The 20,207-nt window shown below is 53.1% G+C and overlaps 1 protein-coding gene across 3 annotated transcripts in view; it reads left to right on the top strand.

Annotated features, from left to right (window-relative positions):
- The window catches only part of SCARB1 (scavenger receptor class B member 1), a 66,841-nt gene extending 48,881 nt beyond the window's left edge, over positions 1–17,960 (top strand). For 2 of the 3 annotated variants that reach the window (XM_046025735.1, XM_046025737.1), the window contains 6 exons: positions 2,749–2,867; positions 6,831–6,904; positions 10,253–10,304; positions 11,174–11,320; positions 13,667–13,795; positions 16,926–17,064. In XM_046025735.1, coding sequence (XP_045881691.1) covers positions 2,749–2,867; positions 6,831–6,904; positions 10,253–10,304; positions 11,174–11,320; positions 13,667–13,795 — 521 coding nt within the window. In that variant the 3' untranslated portion in view covers positions 16,926–17,064. Of the gene's footprint in view, positions 1–2,748; positions 2,868–6,830; positions 6,905–10,252; positions 10,305–11,173; positions 11,321–13,666; positions 13,796–16,925 lie in introns of all 3 variants that reach the window. The other variant, XM_046025736.1, reaches the window with a different exon arrangement.
- The last annotated feature ends 2,247 nt before the right edge of the window (positions 17,961–20,207 follow it).

The raw sequence follows: 20,207 nt of genomic DNA, 5'->3' as shown, positions 1-20,207 counted from the left end.
TGTCCTACTTCGGGTGCCTCTGACCTTGGAGGCACGCTGGGGCTCCTTGGAGGTGTGCCACCTTCAAGGGCCCGGTGTGGTGACCGCTACCCTTATCGAGGGTCTCCGTGAACATGGGGGGGGCCTCGTGTTCCCTCTGCTGGTCCTTTTTCTTATTGGAGGTGGGAAGATGGGAAAGGAGCCTTTCCGAATTGAAGGGCATTGTCCCTGGGCTGCTCAAGGTAGCTTCAAAGGTGCAAGGAGGTGGCTATAAATGACACGGACTGACTTGGGAGAGAGGCCTTCTGTTTTTCTTTCGTGTTGCCCTCCTTCCAGTAAGCCCCAGGAGAGAGTCTCTGTTGGCGCTAAGAGGCCTTTCCAGCACCCATCTATCTTTTTAAAAGATTTTTATTTTTTAAATTGATACATATGTGTGTGTGTATGTATTTAAAATATTTATTTATTTGTCAAATAGAGAGAGAGAGTGTGTGTGTGCTCAGGCAGGGGGAGCAGCAGACAGAGGGAGAAGCAAGCTCCTCACTGAGCAGGGAGCTTGATGTACAACTTGATCCCGGGACTCTGAGATCATGACCTGAGCCAAAGGCAGACACTTAATGAGTGGGCCACCCAGGCATCCCTATTTATATTTTTGAAAGATTTTTAAAAAATTTTTTGTCAGAGGAGAGAGGGAACACAAGAAGAGAGAGGGGAAGAGGGAGAAGCAGGCTCCCCTCTGAGCAGAGAGCTTGATCCCAGGATCCTGGGATCATGACCTGAGCTGAAGGCAGATGCTTATCTGACTGAACCACCCAGGCATTCCAAAAGATTTTTATTTTTAAGTAATCTGTACACCCAATGCGGGGCTTGAACCTACAGCTATGAGATCAAGAGTTGCACGCTTCACTGACAGAGCCAGCCAGGCGCCCCTGTCTTTCCTTTTAACTGAAAAGAGTGCTCAAAGCCCCAGGCGGGCAATGGTATCTGGTTAGAATATTCAACCTTCGTGGTTTCCGTTGTATTTATTTCTATATTCACTGTCTTGTCGGGGCAAGTGTTTGCCAGTTATGGCTTGGATAGAAAGTTCGACTTTAAAATATCGCTGTTTAAATAAAGCGATGGCATTTGGATCAGAGAAGCACGTTGGATAATCATGCAGGGGGACCCAGGTGTGGCAAAACTGAAGAGGTACTTGGCAGAATGAATTAATGTCAAGGAAAAGGCGATGGGCATTGAAGTCCTCTAGGAAAGATGAAATCAGGTGGCAGCGAAATCCCAGCTTTTATTTTAAACCAATGCTTGGTCTTGCTAAGAGAAGTAGAAAGAGCCTAGATTTGAGGCTTCCAGAAACATAACACGGATGCTGGTCACCTGGCAGGTGGTGGACACACTGTTGGTTTTCGGGAAGGAGACCTCGTGAGTTTTGTTGTCATTTTTCTTTGTTGTTGTTGTTGTTTTGAGGTACAGTTCACATGACATAGAACTAAGCATTTTATTTTATTTTTTAAAAGGTTTTATTTATTTATTTGACAGAGAGATCCTAAGTAGGCAGAGAGGCAGGCAGAGAGAGAGGGGGAAGCAGGCTCCCCGCTGAGCAGAGAGCCCGATGTGGGGCTCGATCCCAGGACACTGAGATCATGACCTGAGCCAAAGGCAGAGGCCCAACCCACTGAGCCACCCAGGGGCCCCAAATTAAGCATTTTAAAATGTATAGTTCAGTGGCATTTAGTACATGGACAATATTGTGCACCCACTGTCTCTGCCTGGTTCTGGAACATTCTGATCCTTCCAGAAGGAGACCCCACACCTGTTAGCAGTCATTCCCCATCTCCCGTCCCCTAGCCACTGGCTAGTACAATGTGCGGTATTCAGTCTCTAGGGTTTGCCTGTTCTGGGTCCTCATGGGTTTTTGAGAGAGGCTGATTCTTTTCCTCATTAACTCATTGTCCATCAGGCCTGTTGTCCGTGGTCCTGAGCACGTGAGGATAGCTGGCGTTTGCCTTACTCGGTCAGTTGATGGAGAGGTTCGGCCTCACGTTTCTGGGTGTGAATTTCTCACACAGAGGGGCCTGAGTCAGCCCCTGTTCACACTCGCTGGTGTCCATCCCGCAGAGCGGCTGCTGGGAGAGAAGGAGCAAAGCAGGTGTGTCTTCTCCCTTCCCGTGGATGATGGGGAGACCCGGCCGCAGGCACGCACCCCTCAGAGTCTCTGACAGCTGCTACCTTGCCTGCAGGAGATGGTCCGGGCTGCCTGGCTTCGCGATTGAGGTGCCGCTTCCCCGCCCAAGTTCAAAACTGGCCTCAACTTACCTTTTTATCCTCAACTCCCGTAATTCGCCTCCACGTACTGTCTGTTCCAAGTGCACTGTGCATTTCCCTGTCTCCTGGCCTTGGCTTCTGCCCAGCCTCCCACCTGGAATGCCATTCCCTGGCCTTCCCTGCCTGGTGTAGTTTAACCATCCTCCCTTCCCTTCCTGTGGTCTCCCCCACCCGAATCGGCAGCTCTCACACAGCCACTCCTGCCGGCACAGAGCTTTTCCCTTCCCAGTGCCTGGCGTCTCTCGGGCACTTAGTAAACATTTACGAACTGGAGGAAAGGGTTCTCTCTGTCTAGTTATTGTCGTTGGCATCTTGTCACCATCTGGGAATTCTGTCGGCAGTGGCTGGGTTCCGTTGCCTGTGCCTCCCCAGGCATTGGCATGATGCAGGCCTCTGGATATGCCGATGCTCTCCATTGTCTGATGACCCCCTTTCCCCTTCTCTGCCTTCTAGACGCGCCCTTGTTTCTCTCCCACCCTCACTTCTACAATGCCGACCCAGTGCTGGCCGAGGCAGTGTTGGGCCTCCATCCCAACCAAGAGGAGCATTCCTTATTCCTGGATGTCCACCCGGTGAGCCTCTGCCTGTCAACCTATGAGGGAAGGTGTGGGGGATTTCCCATTGGTGCCTCCTTGGCCCCCTTCTCTGCTCCGCACCCCTGCCAGGCACTGAGCTGTTCCAGGGTGGGAGTGGTGGGAAGCCTGGCTTTCCTTGGCATTGATAACTTCTAGAGTATCAAAGGTGCCTACTTTGCTCTGACTTCATAGTTCAAGGGGTTCATTATCTCTTCCCAAGGGAATTGTCTTTATAAAAGGACCATAAGATAGTAAATTAATTAGAATTATCGGTCTGCATATTAGCCAGAGGAGCCCTCTGGCTGTGCTAGCATACCATAAAGCTCTCTAGGTCCCGACAAGAGCCTGGGATATCTTGCAGATAAATTGGTTTCTGGGGAATTTGCCCTCTGTGACATGCTGTCTGCAGGTGGCAACGAAGAACGTGGCAGACCCACGCATGTAGTCCTCCCATGGGCCCGTCTTTACCCGGTTGTCTTATCTCCATATTTCTGCTACTATAAAATGTGCCTGTTTGGACTCGGTGGCTTTTGCTGTTGATTAAACAATCCTGCGGGTTTCTGTTACCAGAGTGGACATTCGTGGTCTGGCTCACAGGCCTTCTTCAGAGCTCTTCGACATGCCACGTTGTTTTTCTGAGCTCCTGACTTGACCCCACTGACCCCTGGCACTCCCCCCTGCCCCCACTTTTCACTAAAAACACACGCTAGTTAAGCCAACGGTGACCGCACACACTTCACGTCCAGCAGATGCTGCTTGCACGCTCATTCTGGTGTCGCCACGAGCTAGCTGCTTCGACACGCGGCAACTCAGTACACACAGTGATCTGGGGGGCGAGCCCTGCTCCTCCCATTGTACAGATGGGGAGGCTGCGGTCCAGATCGGTCACGTGATACAGCTCGTAAATGTTGGTGCACCGAGGAGAGGTCCGTCCTGTCTTGTCGTGCTGCTTGGATTTTAGCAGTTAGCAGACACACTAGCATCTCAGTAGGTGCGGGTTTGATAAATGACCGAGAGTAAGTAAGGGACGAAGCTGAATTCAAACATGGGCCTTCTGATGCCCCCATCCCCATGTCCTGTGCTAATATCTGGTTAATTTTAATGAGGTTCATACTAATTAATTAAATTGATGGTAATTAATATTAATAAGTGTTCCATATTAAGTTCGTTCTTTATTGCTAGAAATGTTATGGCTTCTCTGTGTTGTCTTCACATTTTAACCAGTTTTTAAGAGGTTTTTTTTGTTTTGTTTTTTGTTTTTTTTTTTTATTTGACAGAGAGAGACATAGTGAGAGAGGGAACACAAGCAGAGGGAGTGGGAGAGAGAGAAGCAGGCTTCCCGCAGAGCAGGGAGCCTGATGCGGAGCTTGATCCCAGGACCCTGGGATCATGACCTGAACTGAAGGCAGACACTTAACAACTAAGCCCCCCAGGTGCCCCAAGAGTTTTTGTTATAAAGCTATCATGGTTGTCTACCTTTTTCTCTTTTAGTTCATTTTATTTTATTTATTTATTTGTTTTTAAAGATTTTACCTATTTATTTGACAGACAGAGAGCACAAGTAGGCAAAAAGAGAGGGAGAAGCAGGCTCCCTGCTGAGCAGGGAGCCCAATGCGGAGCTTGATCCCAGGACCCTGGGATCATGACCTGAGCAGAAGGCAGGCGCTTAACTGACTGAGCCACCCAGGCGCCCTATTTATTTTTTTTAAAGATTTGTTTATTTATCTGAGAGAGAGAGTGGGGTGGGAGGGACAGAGGGAAAGACTCTCCAGCAGGCTCCCCACTGAGCTGGGTGCCCAGCGTGCGGCTCAATCCCATGACTCTGAGATCATGGCCTGAGCCAAAATCAAGTCGGACGCTCAACCAACTGAGCCACCCGGGTGCGCTTCATTCACTTACTTTGTTGTCTCTCTCTCTCTCTCTCTGCTGGCTTCTGGGGAATCCAGCAGGAACACGATCTCTGTTCTCACGGGTGACTCTCACTCGAGTGCACGGCTCTCCCTGCCCCCTCCCCCCATGTTGAGGAACAGACGGCCAAGATTGGGGGACCAGACGACGCCAGCAGGTGTCTTGTCCCAGCCACAGTAGGAACTGGCTTCCACATCTTTTGTTTCGGGTCAGCTGGAGGCACACAGGGAAAGGAAGTGGCCTTTTGGGTTTTGGTTGCTGATTTGGGTACTTTTGGGGAGGAAGAGCCTGGGACCCATTCGCTGCCTGGGTGGCGTTAGCCCCGAGAACAGGATACCTGGGTGGGCTGCTGTCCTGGAGGCTTCTCTTCCGGCCCTGAGAGCAGGAAGGGTGTGGTGAGGGGTGTGCTCACGGGTCCCTGTTTTCATTCTGCGGGGTGCGGGGTGCTGGGGACGGGTGGGGTTTTGCCCACAGAGAAGCCGGCCAAGGAGGGAAGGAAACATTTCCTGGGGAAGGAAGTGGCCCGGGTGGAGACCCCAGACTAGAGAGGCTGTTCTAGAAAGAGGGGGTGGCGGTGGCAGGTTATGTCAGGGTCCCTGTTTGCCGATTTGCTGGGGGGACTCCCAGGGCTCTGCATGTGGTGGGAGTCCCGGCTGGGATGGATTACGAAGGACACGAAACTCCGTGGGCAAAACAAAGGGCACAGGGGGTGAAGCCGGGGTCTGGGGGTGGTGGGTAGCCAGGCACAGGACCCTCCCTCACGGCAGCCATGCAGGACACACTGAATTCCCTCGGCAGTGAGCTGTGTCATCTCCCAGGGAAGCCCATTAGAGACTCAACACCCTGGGTGTTCCCTGGGGACCGCTCCCACCGGCTCGCTCTGCCCGGTGTCTTCCCAACTCCCAGACTCCCCCTCAGGAAAGCCGGCGGTCGGCATAAATCAGGTTGTTTGTACAAACCATCCAGGCGCAGTGAACCCTGCTTATCAGTTAGGGAGTGGGTGGGGGGCCCTCCCAGAATCCCGGTTCCCAGACCCCAGCCACCGGCCAGCCCAGCCAACAGGCCTCTCTGAAGAGGACAGCCTCGGGCCTGCCGTGTCATTGCTTCTCCACACAGGGGTGGACTCCCTCCCATCCCGCCGGCTTCTGGGGTTCAAGGTCTCCCCTGTTTCTCAGGAGCACGACCTTTGCCTTGTTTCTCCTTGTCGCTCTGGGCCACTGGGGCCGGCCCGGCCTGCTTATCACGGAAGATAACGCCCTTTACCTCTGATGTACCTGATAATCACATGAGAATTGATGGCCCGGAGTGTGGGTATCTTGGGGGCCTGATTGGGCGCCACAGAAACTCTGGGAAGTGGGGGGATTCGTCCCTTTTGCAGACGAGGAGACAGGCCTTGGCGGAGAGGCGGCAGCTCTGGCCGCCTGACCTCGAGCCTTGGTCCCTTCCCGCTTCTGGAGCTCCCTTCTGAGTTTGGTCGCACATGTGTGTGTCCTTGCCTACTATTTCCTTACTATTTAAAAAAAAATGATCTCATCCAGAAACACACAACACAAACACACACACACACAAATGTAGGTTCCTGTGACAAAGGAAGTTTCCTGTCCCTACCTGGTATCTGGAGATTAAAAAGTTCTCGAGAAAAAGAAAATTAAACCCGAGGGAAAACTGTCATTCGGTTTGAGACAGGAAAAGTTGTGTGAGGAGGGTGACTTTTTCCATATGCAAATCTGTTTTGTTTAGCTTGGAGGATGGGGCAGGGATGACGAAAACAGAATGTACTTCCCTGAGACAAATAATACATTATATGTCAATAAAATATAAATTAATTAAAATTTTAAAAATAAAGGGGAAAAATAAACCCCAAAAAAAAAAAAAAGGGAACAGAATGTACTATACCTGGGGATAGATGGTGGATGAAAGAGGGCTTTGGAAAGCGTGTGTTTGCCCGGGAGGGCTGGAGCTAGTGGGTGGGGGGGCTCCCGGTGCCCACCCTCGGGGGCAGGACAGCGGACTCCAGCAAGCCCAGGCCCCTCTCTGCGCTTCTTCCCACAGGTCACTGGGATTCCTATGAACTGCTCTGTGAAGTTACAGCTGAGCCTGTATATCAAGGCGATCAAAGGCATTGGGTGAGTGGCTCTGGGAGGGGGGGCCTGGGCCCCAGGGATGGGGTGACTGCGGTGACCCTCCCCAGGGACCAGCAGGTAGGGAAGGAGACGGTCCTCCTGGATGTGGGGTCTGTTCCCCACTCCGGGATCCTGGTTTTGTCTCTCAACATCTGTGCCCCACATTCGCGAGACTCTTCCCATCCAGGCAGTTTCCTACTCAACAGAAAATTGAAAAACAATGGGGCACCTGGGTGGCTCAGTGGATTAGGCCGCTGCCTTCGGCTCAGGTCATGATCTCAGGGTCCTGGGATCGAGCCCCGCGTCGGGCTCTCTGCTCCGCAGGGAGCCTGCTTCCTCCTCTCTCTCTGCCTACTTCTCTGCCTACTTGTGATCTCTCTCTGTCAAATAAATAAAATAAAATCTTTAAAAAAAAAAATTGAAAAACAAACAAACAAACAAACAAACAAACCTGGCAAGAGCGAGGATTGGAACATGGAAATGTACCAAATAGCTTTTTAAAGTTTGACTCTTCGCTTTATGGAAGGCTTTTTTTTTAAAGCCCCGATTTTCTTCTTGTTGCTGTTTGTTTCAAATAATGGCCTTTTTGGGATGTAATTCACGTGGCGTAAAACTCACCCCTGCGATTCGGCGATTAGTAGCATGTTTGGAGTCATGCACCCCTCGCAACGGTGAACTGTAGAACATTTCCCTCCCTCCGCACACACCCCGGTAGCCGTCACTCCCCCAGCCCTGGCGTCCCCTCATCCACTTGCTGTCTCTGGATTTGCCTGTCCTGGACACTTCCCATAAAGGGGATCTTGCATACACGAGGTGACCTTTTGCGTCTGGCTTCTCGCACTCGGCCTCACGGCTGCAAGGCTCATTCAGGTTGTAGCTGATGTCACCGCTTCTTTCCCTTCATGGCCGGATCGTAGGCCACTGTGTGCACTGGGCAAGTTTTATCGCTCCCTGGATGGACGTTTGGGTTTTTCTCAGTTTGGGCCATCCCGAGTAATGCTGCCAGGACCGTGCGTGTGTAGGTTTTCATGTGGACACGTGCTTTCCTTTGCCTTGGGGGGCCACCTGGGACCACAACTGCTGGCTCATTCGGCAAGGCCACGCTTAGCCACTGGAGGGGCCGCCGGACTGTTCTGTCCAGCAGCTGCCTCACCGACCTTCCCGCCAGCGGTGTGGGAATGTCCCAGCCTCCATGTCCTCGCCCGCTCTGGGCAGGATGCGGGGTCGTGATGGATCTGGGCAAGAGGGCGCATTGATTTAGTCATTATGGTGGCGTCTGGGTCTGGGTTCTGGTTTGTTTTTTTTTCCCCCTAAGCATATTTGAAATAGTTTCATGAAAAAAAATTGCCCTAGGAAGAGTTCTGGGCTGCAGGAATGTGAGCATCTCTTCAGCTTTGTGAAATGCCTTTCTGCTGGAGAGAATACGCTCCTCTCCCTCGCTCCCACCCTGGCTTTTTATTTGTGCATCGTGAGGCTGTCAGGGTTTGCTCCTGTTGGAGCTGGGGGTAGTGAAATGGCCTGCCAACCACCAGCCTCTTGCTCTGGGTCCCATCACGGCCTTGGGGTGGGGTGGTGGTGGGTGACAGATGACTTGGGAAGCCCAGGGAGGCTGGGTGCGGAGGTGGGCTGAGGACCTGCCCCTGCCCACCTCCCGGGAGCTCATGCCAGTCGTAGCCCTGTCCCCTGCATTTTCAAATGCATTTTTCAAAATCTGGATTTTAACAGGGTCTCTCTCAATGTTCACTTGTTGGAAGTGAATGTGAATTCTTGACAAAACGCTCTTCAAGCCAGCGGTACACTTGGGCTGCTGGATTCTGCCTGCTGGGGACCCCAGGCCTCGCCCCTGACCTCTCTGGGCCTCTGTCCCCGTCTGTTCGGCACAGGCTATGCAGCCGCCTGACCTCCCCTTCAGGCTGGAGCAGTGGCTCGAGGGAGCGGGTCTAATGGCAGCACCTCCTGCCGTCCCTGAGGGCCAGTGGGCATCGGGTGTGGGAAGAGGCCAGAGACTCAGCTGAGCTGTTTGCCGGTGGCTCCTCTGGGGAATTTTGGGGCTATTTGCCCACGAGATAAAGGCGGGAGGGTTGTATGCTATTTGCATTTAATTTACATCCGTTCTTACAAACTCAGATAAAAGAGGCCATTGTAGACTCTCAGTTGTATTTCTGTAACTTGTCTGCAGGTGATGCTGTGTAAATTCATTTCACGGCACAATCCGCGGCTTAGCTTGGTGGGGGGGGGGCGAGGGAGTGTTGAGATCTATGAGAGTGGTGACTGAGGGATTTTGGCCTTTGTGCTGACTTTGGTTCCGTCCCCTAGTGCGCTCCACTTCCCCTCTGTCCAGCTGTGCCTTCTTTAAGCAGAAACCCCCCCCCCACCCCCCCCACCCCCCGCCCACCCCCCGCCCCGCCAAATAGCTGCAGAATATTTTTGTCTGTTTGTTTGCTAGGATTTAACAATGACAATGGTAACAGACCCGGAGGCTCTCTGTACTGTGGGAGTTCCTCTAAGTACTTTGCTCATGTTACTGCTTTAAAACAATAGAGCCCCATGAGACTGCCTGTGTAATCCCCACTTTACAGTGGAGACCCAGAGAGGGCAGGTAACACGCCCGCGGTCACACCGTTAGCTAATAAGTGTTGTGTCAGGGGTCCCCAAGACCACTCTTGGGTTCCATGATTCGGAGGGAAGATTCACAGGACCCAGCACGTAGTCGTACTTGTGGCTGTGATTCATTACAGCAGAAGGATTCTAACAAAATCAGCAAAGGAAGAGGTGCATGGCGTGAAGTCTGGGGCTGGGAGGGACCAGGCAGAAGCTTCCAGAGCCCTCTCCCGGGAGAGTCACAGGATGCCCTTAATGCCTGCAGCAATGAGTTGTGACAATACCTGTGAAGTGTTTTCTACCAGGGGAGCCCATTAGAGACTCAGCGCCCAGGCCCAGCCTGTTTATTGGGGCCTGGTCACGTAGGCAGCTTCTGTCTGGCATGGGCCCAGATTCCAGACTCTCCCAAGGAATGCAGGAGGCGAGCATAAAACCTATTGTTAGTTAGCCGGGTGCATTGCCATCCCGAATAAATTTGGGGTTTTGTTTCTAAAGGGAACGGATGGACATCAGCCAGGTCCCTGGCAACCCCCACCTTGTAGGAAATGTGAGTTTTTAATTCAAAAAGATAGGATCAATTTGTCAGATCGCTCCCCATGAGAAAGACCCATTACTCAAGCCTGCAACAATCTAGCTGTTGCAACGTCAAATCCCTCTTGATCCCCGAGCTTGGGATCACGTGTCCAAAGCTGCCTCACAGAAGACACGCTGGCAAAAACTTCTCACTTGCTTTGTCTCGCTTATTTCCAGACAAACAGGGCAGATCAAGCCCGTGGTCCTGCCGCTGGTGTGGTTCGCAGAGGTGAGGCTACCCCTCCCCCCTGCCTGCGTGGGTGCCCTCGGGCACCAAGTCTGGGTGCCAGGCAGGAGCCAGGGTGGGATTTGGAGGCAGGCGGCAGTTGGGGTGGGGGGGCGGGCAGGTTGCCGGAATGTGGGATGTAGAGCCATCTGTGAGACGCTCCACGAGGCCCAAGCACGTCCTATCGATTATCGCCCTGCTGACAGGGTCCCTTGGGTGAGGAAGGCAGAAGCTGCCAGACACTGTACGGCCCTGGCCCAGGGTGTAATTTTCTGAATGCGCTTGACCACTCCTCCTGAGAGAAGGGAAGCTGTTTCTCAGCGCGTCAGCTTTTCACTTGAAAACTTTTTTTCCTGGCTTTCCGGGGTTCCTTCTGGCAGAGGGCTTTGCAGTCAGGCAGAGCTATAATATCCGAAGGGACAGCCTGCTCAGGTCACAGTTTGGGCGGCTTGTGGGAGGCGAAGCTCTGCCATAGGGACACCCAGGCTCCTGCTGTCCCGTAGTACCGCCCGCCCCCCTGGAGATCCTCCGAACCCTTCGCGTTCCAGGAACTGGGATCCAGGTGGAGAGAATCCCGCGGCAGGTGCCTTTGGGCCAGGCAGGAAGTTGTAACCTACTGGGCCCACATCCCATTGGCCAGATGGGATCGTGTGGCCTCACCCAGCTGCATAGGAGTCTGGGATATGTAGTCCCATTGTGTGGCCCCACCCCAAGGAAAAGGAAGCCCCGCCCACAGGCCTCATTGCAAGGTCTGGACTGTGGTCTTGAGATCCGGAAGGGGTGGGGATGGGCATGTGGCGTGGGGCAGCATCTGCGCCCCAGGCCTGCTGGGTGCGGCACCAGCCCATTCGTTTGTCATTCTCCATCCCCAGAGCGGGGCAATGGAAGGTGAACCCCTGCAGACCTTCTACACCCAGCTGGTGTTGATGCCCAGTGTGTTGCACTACGCCCAGTACGTCCTCCTCACCCTGGGCTGCATCCTGCTGCTCATCCCTATCATCCACCAGATCCGGAGCCAAGTAAGTGGTGGCCAGAGTGAGGCCTGGCTGAATAGCCAATTGCTTGCCTGCTGGGGAAAGGTGGGGCGTGGGGTCCTCTAGGCATCCCTTCAGTCATCTCCGCGGACACCCTCAGCACTGAGCCCACCTTGGGCAGCGGTCCTGGGTCTCTGCCTGGGGCAGGGGAGCTGTCACCGCGTGCTTATCTCTCTTGCGTCCCGCACTGCCATTTCTCTGCGGGTCCTGGGAGGCCTGGGGACCCTCTCTGGGAGGGGCTGCTGGTAGGGCTCTGGGTAACGAGACCTGGTACTTGAATGATTTGTTCATCAAGTCAGCACCTGCTGGGTGCCAGTCTCTGCCAGGTGCAGGGCAGCTAGCCGTGAACAAGACAGACGTGTGCCCTGCTCTGGGGGAGCATGGCATTCTAGTTATGGAGACAGATGAAAACCAAGGGAACAGAAAAGGCAATTTCGCTGATAATGAAGATGATAGAAAACGTGACAGACAAGGTTAGTGCTGTCCAGTAGAAATACATGAGCCATGGGTGAGCCATTTACATTCTGTAATAGGCACATTAAAGTAAAAGAAATCAATTTTAATTGTATATTTTGTATATTGGTCCACAGTAAGACATCAACATCTAAATGTAAAAATAGAAAATATATAAAGTATATAAAAAATATATGTAAAATATGTAAAAAAATATGTAACTATACTTTACATTATTTTTTCATGTTAAGTCTTTGAAATCTGGTGTGTATTTTATGCTCACAGCAGGTCTTGATTTGGACTCACCCATTTTAAAGACTTAACAGCCATATGTGGCTCCTGGACTGGACATCATAGCGTTCAAGAGGGTTGGGTACAACTATAGAGAGAGTGTCAGGAAGGACTTCTCTGAAGAGATAGAATTTAGACTTAGATGGGAATGCTGTTGAGATACTCAGCACAGACTCACAGAAGTACTCCAAGAGAAGGAATGGCCAGTGCAAAGGCCCTGAGGCAGGGGTGGCTGAGGCATGTCCGGAGGGCCCTTGGGCCCCACAGCACCTGATTTCTTGCTTCAGCATTGGCAAATGGGTCTTCCACTTTCTCCTCTTTCTTGGGGAGCAGCTTGCATGCCTGCTTACTTGCTTGCTGGGGTAACCATAAACCTTCCTGGGCTCTTAACTTGGGTGTCAGCCCCTTAACCAGATTTGCCTTCCAAATTTCCCATCCTGTAGGGAGAAAGGTTTGCCCTGGTGTAAGGGCGCCAGGGCCCATGAACTCTCACCATGCCACTGCTCTGGTGTTTGAGCTCCTGGTGATCGATGGGTTTAGCCAGCCTGTTGGGGGCTTAGGGAGACTGGACTGAGCGGGACTGGCTCTCCAGGGAGCATAAGGGAACTCCCTATAGTTCTTTGCCTGATTTATGCTGGCAGGGCGGAAAGGACTAGAAGCTAAGGCTCTCAGCCTGAGAATCCCTCCTTGGGCGCTTCCACCGCCACTGACGGGGGATCCCAGGGACTGGCTGGTGAGGGACCGGCCCAGGGGAGGAGGTCAGAGTAGCCTCCCCATCTTCTTTCTCCTCTGACTCTCCTGAGTGTCCCTCAGGAGTGGGAGGGGAAAGGAGAGTGAGGAAACCCATGAAATCACTGGCCAGGACCCCTTCCCTCCAGGCCTCAGCCCCAGGTCAGTGTGCAGCCCCCAGACGCAGTAAGGATGCCTTTTTACCTGAGGATGCAGCTGAGACTTCCTTCTTACAGGGGGCACCGGAGGTCACATAGTGGAAATTTATTCTGCGAGGTTTTTTTTTTTTTTTTTTTTTTTTTTTTTTGGCGGAGGAGCTTAGCAGAGTTTAGGCCTCACATATTTTTATGTTATTTGTCCTGATTAAAAAAAAAGAGAGATCATATGCTGATGAACTCAACATATTTTAATTTCCCAGAAATTATTCTTCTTAAGTCGTTCCTTTCAGTATATGTGCTGCCGAAGCGAGCACAAGTCGTTCCTTTCAAATAGCAAGACTTTTCACAGAAATTTCTGTTTCCGGATGATTTAAAACGCCACCTGCTCCGCCCGCTGATTCTTGGCCAATGCGCCTTGCCCACAGTGGCCCGTCTCCCCACCTTGGTTCCGGTGTCCAAAGCCTAGTCGTTCAGATGGCCAGACCCTTTCCCGCGGGGCTCGTCCGTCGGACCGAGCGCATTTCCCGAAGGCATTTCTGTCTCTGGTGAAGGGCACCCACTCTCCACGTCTCCGCATCTCCAGGCGTTAATGGTTTATTGGACTTAACACCCTGCTCCTTGCTTTCCGGAAACTGAAGAAGTGTCAACCTTTCGTGTTTGGCTACGGTGTCAACTATAAATTAGCTTGGTTATCTTCTAGGAGAAATGCTATTTATTTTGGAGTAGTAGTAAAAAGGGCTCAAAGGATAAGGAGGCCATTCAGGCCTATTCTGAATCCCTGATGACATCAGCTCCCAAGGGGACTGTGCTACAAGAAGCAAGATTGTAGGTGGGTACCAGGTAACGCTGCGCGGCCCCCTCCCTTCCCCCTCCCATAGCGAGTAGAACTCCGGCAGCTCGAAACTCTTTGGATCTTATGCGTGTCTTCAGCCTAAACTGCACCTGGAGTGTCTACAGACTCAAAATTCGTACTTGCATATTTTTGCATTCAGAGCGATTGGCCATTTCTTTGGTCCCAGGCGTGGTAGCAGGCGGAGGGTGATGGCGCTCTGGGGGCTGCTGTCTTATTTGCGAGGTTGTCTTAGGAAGCTAGGATCGAGGTTCAAGCCAGCTGCTTCTCCGACCTCTGGTGCAGTGGACTTCTCCGGGAAAGCTGGTTCCACGTGCAGACCCCCGGACATCCTTCTGGACCCCCTGGAGTAGAATCATGGGTGGAGCCCTGGAATATGTATTTTAATGGACACCCCCAAGAGGGTTCTGGTGTAGATGATCCCGTGTTTGAGAAACAAGAGTCTAAATAAATCTCAGATTGGGGCGCTTGGGAGGCTCAGTCGCTTGAGCGTCCGACTCTGAATTTTGGCTCAGGTCGTGATCTCAGGGTCCTGAGATCGAGCCCCGCATCAGACTCCATGATGGGTGTGGAGCTAGCTTGGGATTCTTTCTCTCCCTCTCCCTTTGCCCCCTCCCTCGAGCTTCTGGGGCCGAACCTGCTTGGGTTTAAGTAGCTTTCTTGACAGCCACAGAGCGTGGGTGAGGCAACAGCCTTGCTCTTTGGGGCTAGTTGGCTGCCTCCTCTTTGCTTCGATTGCCAGGGCTGGAGGTGGAAATAAAAGAGAAAATGCAAAGTCGTGGGCTCAGCAGCTGCCAGCCCCGTGAGCAGGGAGGGACAGCTGTGTCCCCAGCCAGGCTGGGGGTGGGGTGGCTCCTCCTGCCAATCCGGGAGTAGGAGGGAGAGGCGTGAGCGCGTCAGGACTGAACGTGCCCCGGATACCCTCCTTGAGGACACAGTCCCCGGGTTTGGGAACAGGGTGTCCTAGCTGGACGCTAGTCTCCCTTTCCTTCCTTGTCTCCCCAGAATCCCAGGATGCCTTATTGTGTACAGGCACCCCTGCCCCCTTCTTGCCACGATTCCCTTCTGTGGAAACTTGCTGGGCATTCTCGGGGGGCAGGGGGTGGGGTTCTCAGAGGTAGAGAGGGCCTTATTCCCTTTTAGCACAGATAGGGCTGGTGATTCTGTGAGGTCAGAGCCCTGGGCTGCCAGGGACACGGCCAGCATGTCCTGCCACGTCCCTTCCCCCATAAGACAAAAGCAAAACCTGGGGTCTCCTCTTTATTTCACCCACAGGATCCAACTTTCAAGTTACTAGGGAAGTTTTTGACTTAGAGATTCTACAGCCCTGCCTTCTGGAAGGCAGCTCAGCCTCCACACCAGTCGTGTGCTTGGGGAACACAGTGTCCTGTCATGTCCCATAGGATTTGGTTTGGGGTGGAGAGGCAGGCACCTGGGAAGTGACCAGTGGTCCTGGTGACCTAGAATCCCTGCATGGTGGTATCTAGCCTATGCTGAGCCTAGGTGTGCTTCCCCCTGTATCTTGCCTTACACTGGAGCATGGGAAGGGTCTTGAAGGGCTGCCTTGCTTGGGGAAAGCAGGAAATGGGGCATGCACTAGCCGAGAAGAGCATTTTTATGTCGATAAGAAAGACATCCACTTTGTGCAGACCTGGCCTGCTCGAGGGCAGAGAGTTTGGCAAATGGAGGCTGACAGCGCATTCACAGCCCCCTTGGCTAGGCTCCCTTGTGCAGTGAACATCTTGGGCAACTGTACACGGAAGCCCTTCAGGGAAATGTTCCTGGACCGTTCCTACCTTCTCATTAATTTCTCTCTGATTCCAAGCCCTCATTCCTCAGGCAAACTAAGGTGGAAGGAAAGAGAAAGAGGAGGAATGTGGTTCGTGTTCTGGTTCCTTGGGGATTTGTTACATGTGTCTTCCTTGGGATAGACCAGGGGGTCTTTTCAGTCTGGGACTAATTTTCCTTTTTACTTCTGAGCAAGGCTTTCTTAAGCTGTGGCTATTTGGGTCATGCTGCTGAGCTTGTGACCACCCACCCATACTGCCTCTCTGTGGTGGTGTGTCGTGAGGTAGGCTGATCTCACTCTGGTCTGGCCTCGTTGTACCCCCCATTCCTACCCTTGGCTTGAATGGGCTCAATCCCAGAAGCCTTAGATATGTCTCAGAGGGAGAGGGGCCAGAGTCCAACCCTTCCCCTCCCTCTGTCCTGCACAGAGTGGGGGTTTTAATTCTCTTTACCACCTGGAGAAGCAAGCCCTTGGGGTTGCAGGTGGGCCAGGGTGCTCGGGATATCCCAGCCCCAACTGCTGCCAGGAGGCCTCTCCCTTCTTCAGGGGAAGGAAGGTATAGGGCTCAGAGGGATTAAGAGCCCGGTCTCTGCCTCCCCACCTGCCCCCAGTCCTTATCATCATTGTCTTTAACAACTTGATTGAGAAACTTAAAAAAAAAAGTAAAAGATAAATTACAGCATCTGCCGTTCCTTGTCGCCCAGACTCAACAACATGAATTGTGAACATTCTGTTCTGGTTCACCTTTTCCCCCAGAGGCCGTCCTTGCCAGGAATTTGGTGTGTAGGCTTTTCCCCTCTACATCTGTATAAATATATGCAGGAACAATAGAGGATTAAAGCAATTCTCATGGGTCCCTCGGCCACTGGCTTTTTGCCTCAGCAGGTCTGGGTTTGTGAAAGCTGTCCAGGTTCAATGCCATCTTATGATGCTATTTAAAAAATGCACTCTCCAGTCTGTGGATATTGAGCTGGTTTCCAGTTTCGCTGCTCACAGTATTGCAGAGAAGGCCTGGAGCCCTTGCTTTGCCCTGCTCACTGTTTTCAGTGGGCCTTGGTTTTCTCACCTCGGAAATGGGGTGAGGGCAGGGCACGATGGTGTGTAGTGAGAGAGGACGCCCTCGTAACTGCATTTCAGGGGTCCGTATGTCACTCCAGCTTTTTCTGATCTCCATCTTGATGAATGGGTGTTTCTGATGGGGACGTGGAGGGGGTAGTCTCCTCGCCGGAGGATGTGGGGGCAGGGCCAAGGGTGGGGCTGGGGATGCGGGTGGGCCTCCCTGATCCGGCTCTGCGATCCAGCTCCTGTCTTCCTTCTCAGGGTCCTGGAGATGCCACGAGCCAGCCCAGCACGGCCGTTCAGCCAGACCGGCTCCCCGGCCCCTGTACCCCACTTCTTCAGGACTCTCTTAGCGGACAGCCCACCAGTCCTAAAGTCTGAGCCCCCTGGTTGCCACATGCGCGTCCACACACTGCACAACCCCTAGCACGTGTACACGCACGCGTGCACAGACGTGTGCAGACACACTCAGGGATGGAGCTGCTGCTGAGGAGACTCGGAGAGCTGGTCAACGAGGACTGCCTGGAATCTTCCGTCCAAGTGACCCGCAGTGCCATGGGCACTGGGTCCCCTCCCTTGAGAGAGCCCAACCTGACCTGCTCATCCAGGGGGCCCCGGCGCCTGCTGCCTCCTCCTCTCCAGTGCCCTCTCCACCAGTCACGACATACTGCAGTCCCCACTTGGTGGCTCAGCCACACAGGACAAGCCTTTTACTCTGAGGGGCCGGCTACTGTCCCCAAACCCAGCCCGGGAACACAGACTTCTCATGCCAAAGCTGTATGGGCAGGGGGCTGCCCAGTCCTGCCCAGACCCGGAGCTTTGGCCCTCATCCATCCGTCTGGGCTGGGGGCGAGGCCCCTTCACACAGGCCTCAGTAAACACGTGAGCTCGAGATGCATCTCAAGTCTGCTCCAACGGTCTCCTCATTCCCCAAGCAGACGTTGATCTCCCTGAAGTCCACACGGGGACCAGGCTTGGGTGCCTGGGGCCCCCTTCCTCCAGCCTAAACTGACGCCTTCCTGTATACTGAGCCGGCCACTCCCCGCTGGGGGTGGTGGGATGCTCTGCCCCAAGCTGCCCCCCGCGAGGGCCCTCGGCTCTTAGGTGCCGGGGCAGAGGTGCGGAAGCCTAGCCCCATCAGTCCGGGGGTCCGGTCTTGTCGGGTGGGAGACCCATCCACCCGCGACTCCCGCTCTGGGGCAAGCCTCAGCCTCTTTTCTACTGCAACAGAAGTGAAATGTATCATCTTTTGAAAGTAATTCACTATTGAAATAATAAACCTTTTTTAAAAGTTAAGGCTCGAGTCTGTGACAGCGTGTTTGCGGGGGAGCGGGGGGCTTCCTGGGAAGTTGTGGGCTCTTAATCAATAGCTCCTTTCTGGTAACTGCCAGGAGCAGCTGGACTGCTGACTTGCCTTTCTGTTGCTTTAAAATTTCAACCTTGTTTATATCTAACATTTTATAGAAATACTGCATGAATGCAGTTCTCGTTTAGAAAGAGTAGGCTCTCAGGCTGCTGTGACCCGTGTCCCAAGGTAGCCTGCCACTTTGGCATGGAGCCTGGCTAGGCTTTTTTTTTTTTTCCTGTGCATCTGTATACAAATTGAGGTGCCTGTAGGAAATGCTCAGTATTGTTCTGGGCTTTTGCTTTTTCTTGTTACGTAAGAAGCAGAAAAGAGAAGTGCATAACACAAAGTGTGGGAGCCAGACGGCCTGGGTTTGAATCTGCGCTCTGTGTCTTACCACTTGTTGTGACTTCAGGCAAGTCGTTGGACAGCTCTGTGTCTCGGGAGTGGAGAAAGTAGCTGGCTTTGTCAGAGAGTGGTGCTGTGCGGATGCAGGGACATAGGACATGGAATGCTCCTAGAACACAGCTGGCACATGGGAAGGACTATATAAATTGGCCATCATGACCTTTCCTGTGACGATTTGTCATTCTTGGTTTTTCCCCCCACCCAAGTGGAGCCTCTAGCTGTTCCTGTCTTAGACACTCTTCCCTGCTCCTCATTATTGTAAATGACAGCACAGTCTCCCAGGTACAGATGCTCACACAGTCCCTCTTGATGCACATCTAAGCTGTGTCCAGTTTTCTCCTCCTGCAAACACACAGCATTCTGAAGTTCCGTCCTTCCCGGGCTAGGCAGCATCTGCGCTACATCGGGCACTGCCCGGGGAGCTGGGATGTGTCGCCGCTGCACGGGCCCTGGCAGGCTGTCTCTGGCCCAGGTGCGGAGGCAGGGCCCCACCGTCCCTTGGGTGCCCCGTCAGCCTTCGGCCACTCCGGGGTGGCCCCCAGCGGGGATCAACAGAAGCCAGGGTCAGGTAGGCACAGGGCAGATCATGCAGCGAGCCTCCGGCCCACAGTACTGTCCGGGACCCACAAAAGCAGTAGCATTTCTTGGAAAATCAGCAGAAACCCAAAACTTTAGGTCAAAAAGACATTTTTGAACTGCACATTACTATATTCATCTTTTAGCAGTGCTGTTGCAAAATGCAATTAAACAAATATTTTTTTCAATTTGAAACATTTTTAATGCTGGATCGGGCTTGCGGAGGTCACCTGCAGCCCCGCCACAGGGGCCCCTTCAGGCCAGACGCAGCGTCCTTCACGTGGCAAAGGCTGCCCGTCCCTCTGGGTCCAGGAGGACGTGCGTCCCCGTCACAGGCTTGCTGGTGACGTCAGAAGTGCCGTGATGGCGTAGGCGGTGCCCGGTGATGACGCACAGGTGCTGTGATAACACGGAGAGGCCGGGATGGCGCTGGAGGCGTGGTAACGGCGCTGTGAGAAGTCAGAGGCGACGTGATGACGTCAGAGGCAGCGTGATGACGCCAGCCTTGGGCCGGAAGCCTTGCCTTCCGACTACTGCGGTGTGGGCGGCCGGCGCGGCAGGTGCAGACCCAGGGGTTGGGATCCGAGGGTCTTCGCCTCTTCCGCGCTCGTGTGCCACCTGCCCTCCCCGAGGTTTTTGTGGAACCATCCACCTGTTCGCTCTGACGGACATCGAGAAGCTTTCATCTGATCTTTAAGTAGCCACCCAGGATGCACTTTCCCACACACTGGGGTCCTGGACCACGTCAGGGGGCGCCTGGGTGGCTCAGTCCGTGAAGCATCTGCCTTCAGCTCAGGTCATGACCCCCGGGTCCTGGAATCTCCGCATTGGGATCCCTGCTCAGCGGGAAGCCTGCTTCTCCCTCTCCTCCCCTGCCCCTGTTGTCTCTCTCTCAAATAAATAAAATCCTAAAAAATGAAATAAAACCACGTCATCACTCTTTAAACAGCTCAATGGGTCCTAAATATGATACCATCCCTGAAAAAGACACACAAACCAGCTCTCCGTTAGTACACGCCCGTCTTGAATGCCTATTTCCTTCTCCCCTAGAAGTTTAGTGAAAGGTTATAGAATTTATGCCTTTAAGTATTATGAATCGCCCTGTTGTGCTTCTTTGCAACATGAGCATCCGTAGAAGTTCGAATGAGTGTTTTAATTTCTTCCTTTGACCACAAAGGGTAACATTTTGTTGGTCTGGACTGCCATTTTCTGTA

The sequence above is a fragment of the Meles meles genome, chromosome 12 (genome assembly GCF_922984935.1).
Source record: "Meles meles chromosome 12, mMelMel3.1 paternal haplotype, whole genome shotgun sequence".
Classification (NCBI taxonomy): Eukaryota; Metazoa; Chordata; class Mammalia; order Carnivora; family Mustelidae; genus Meles; species Meles meles.
Note: the sequence above shows the minus strand (reverse complement) of the source record. Positions and strands in the feature narration are given on the sequence as shown.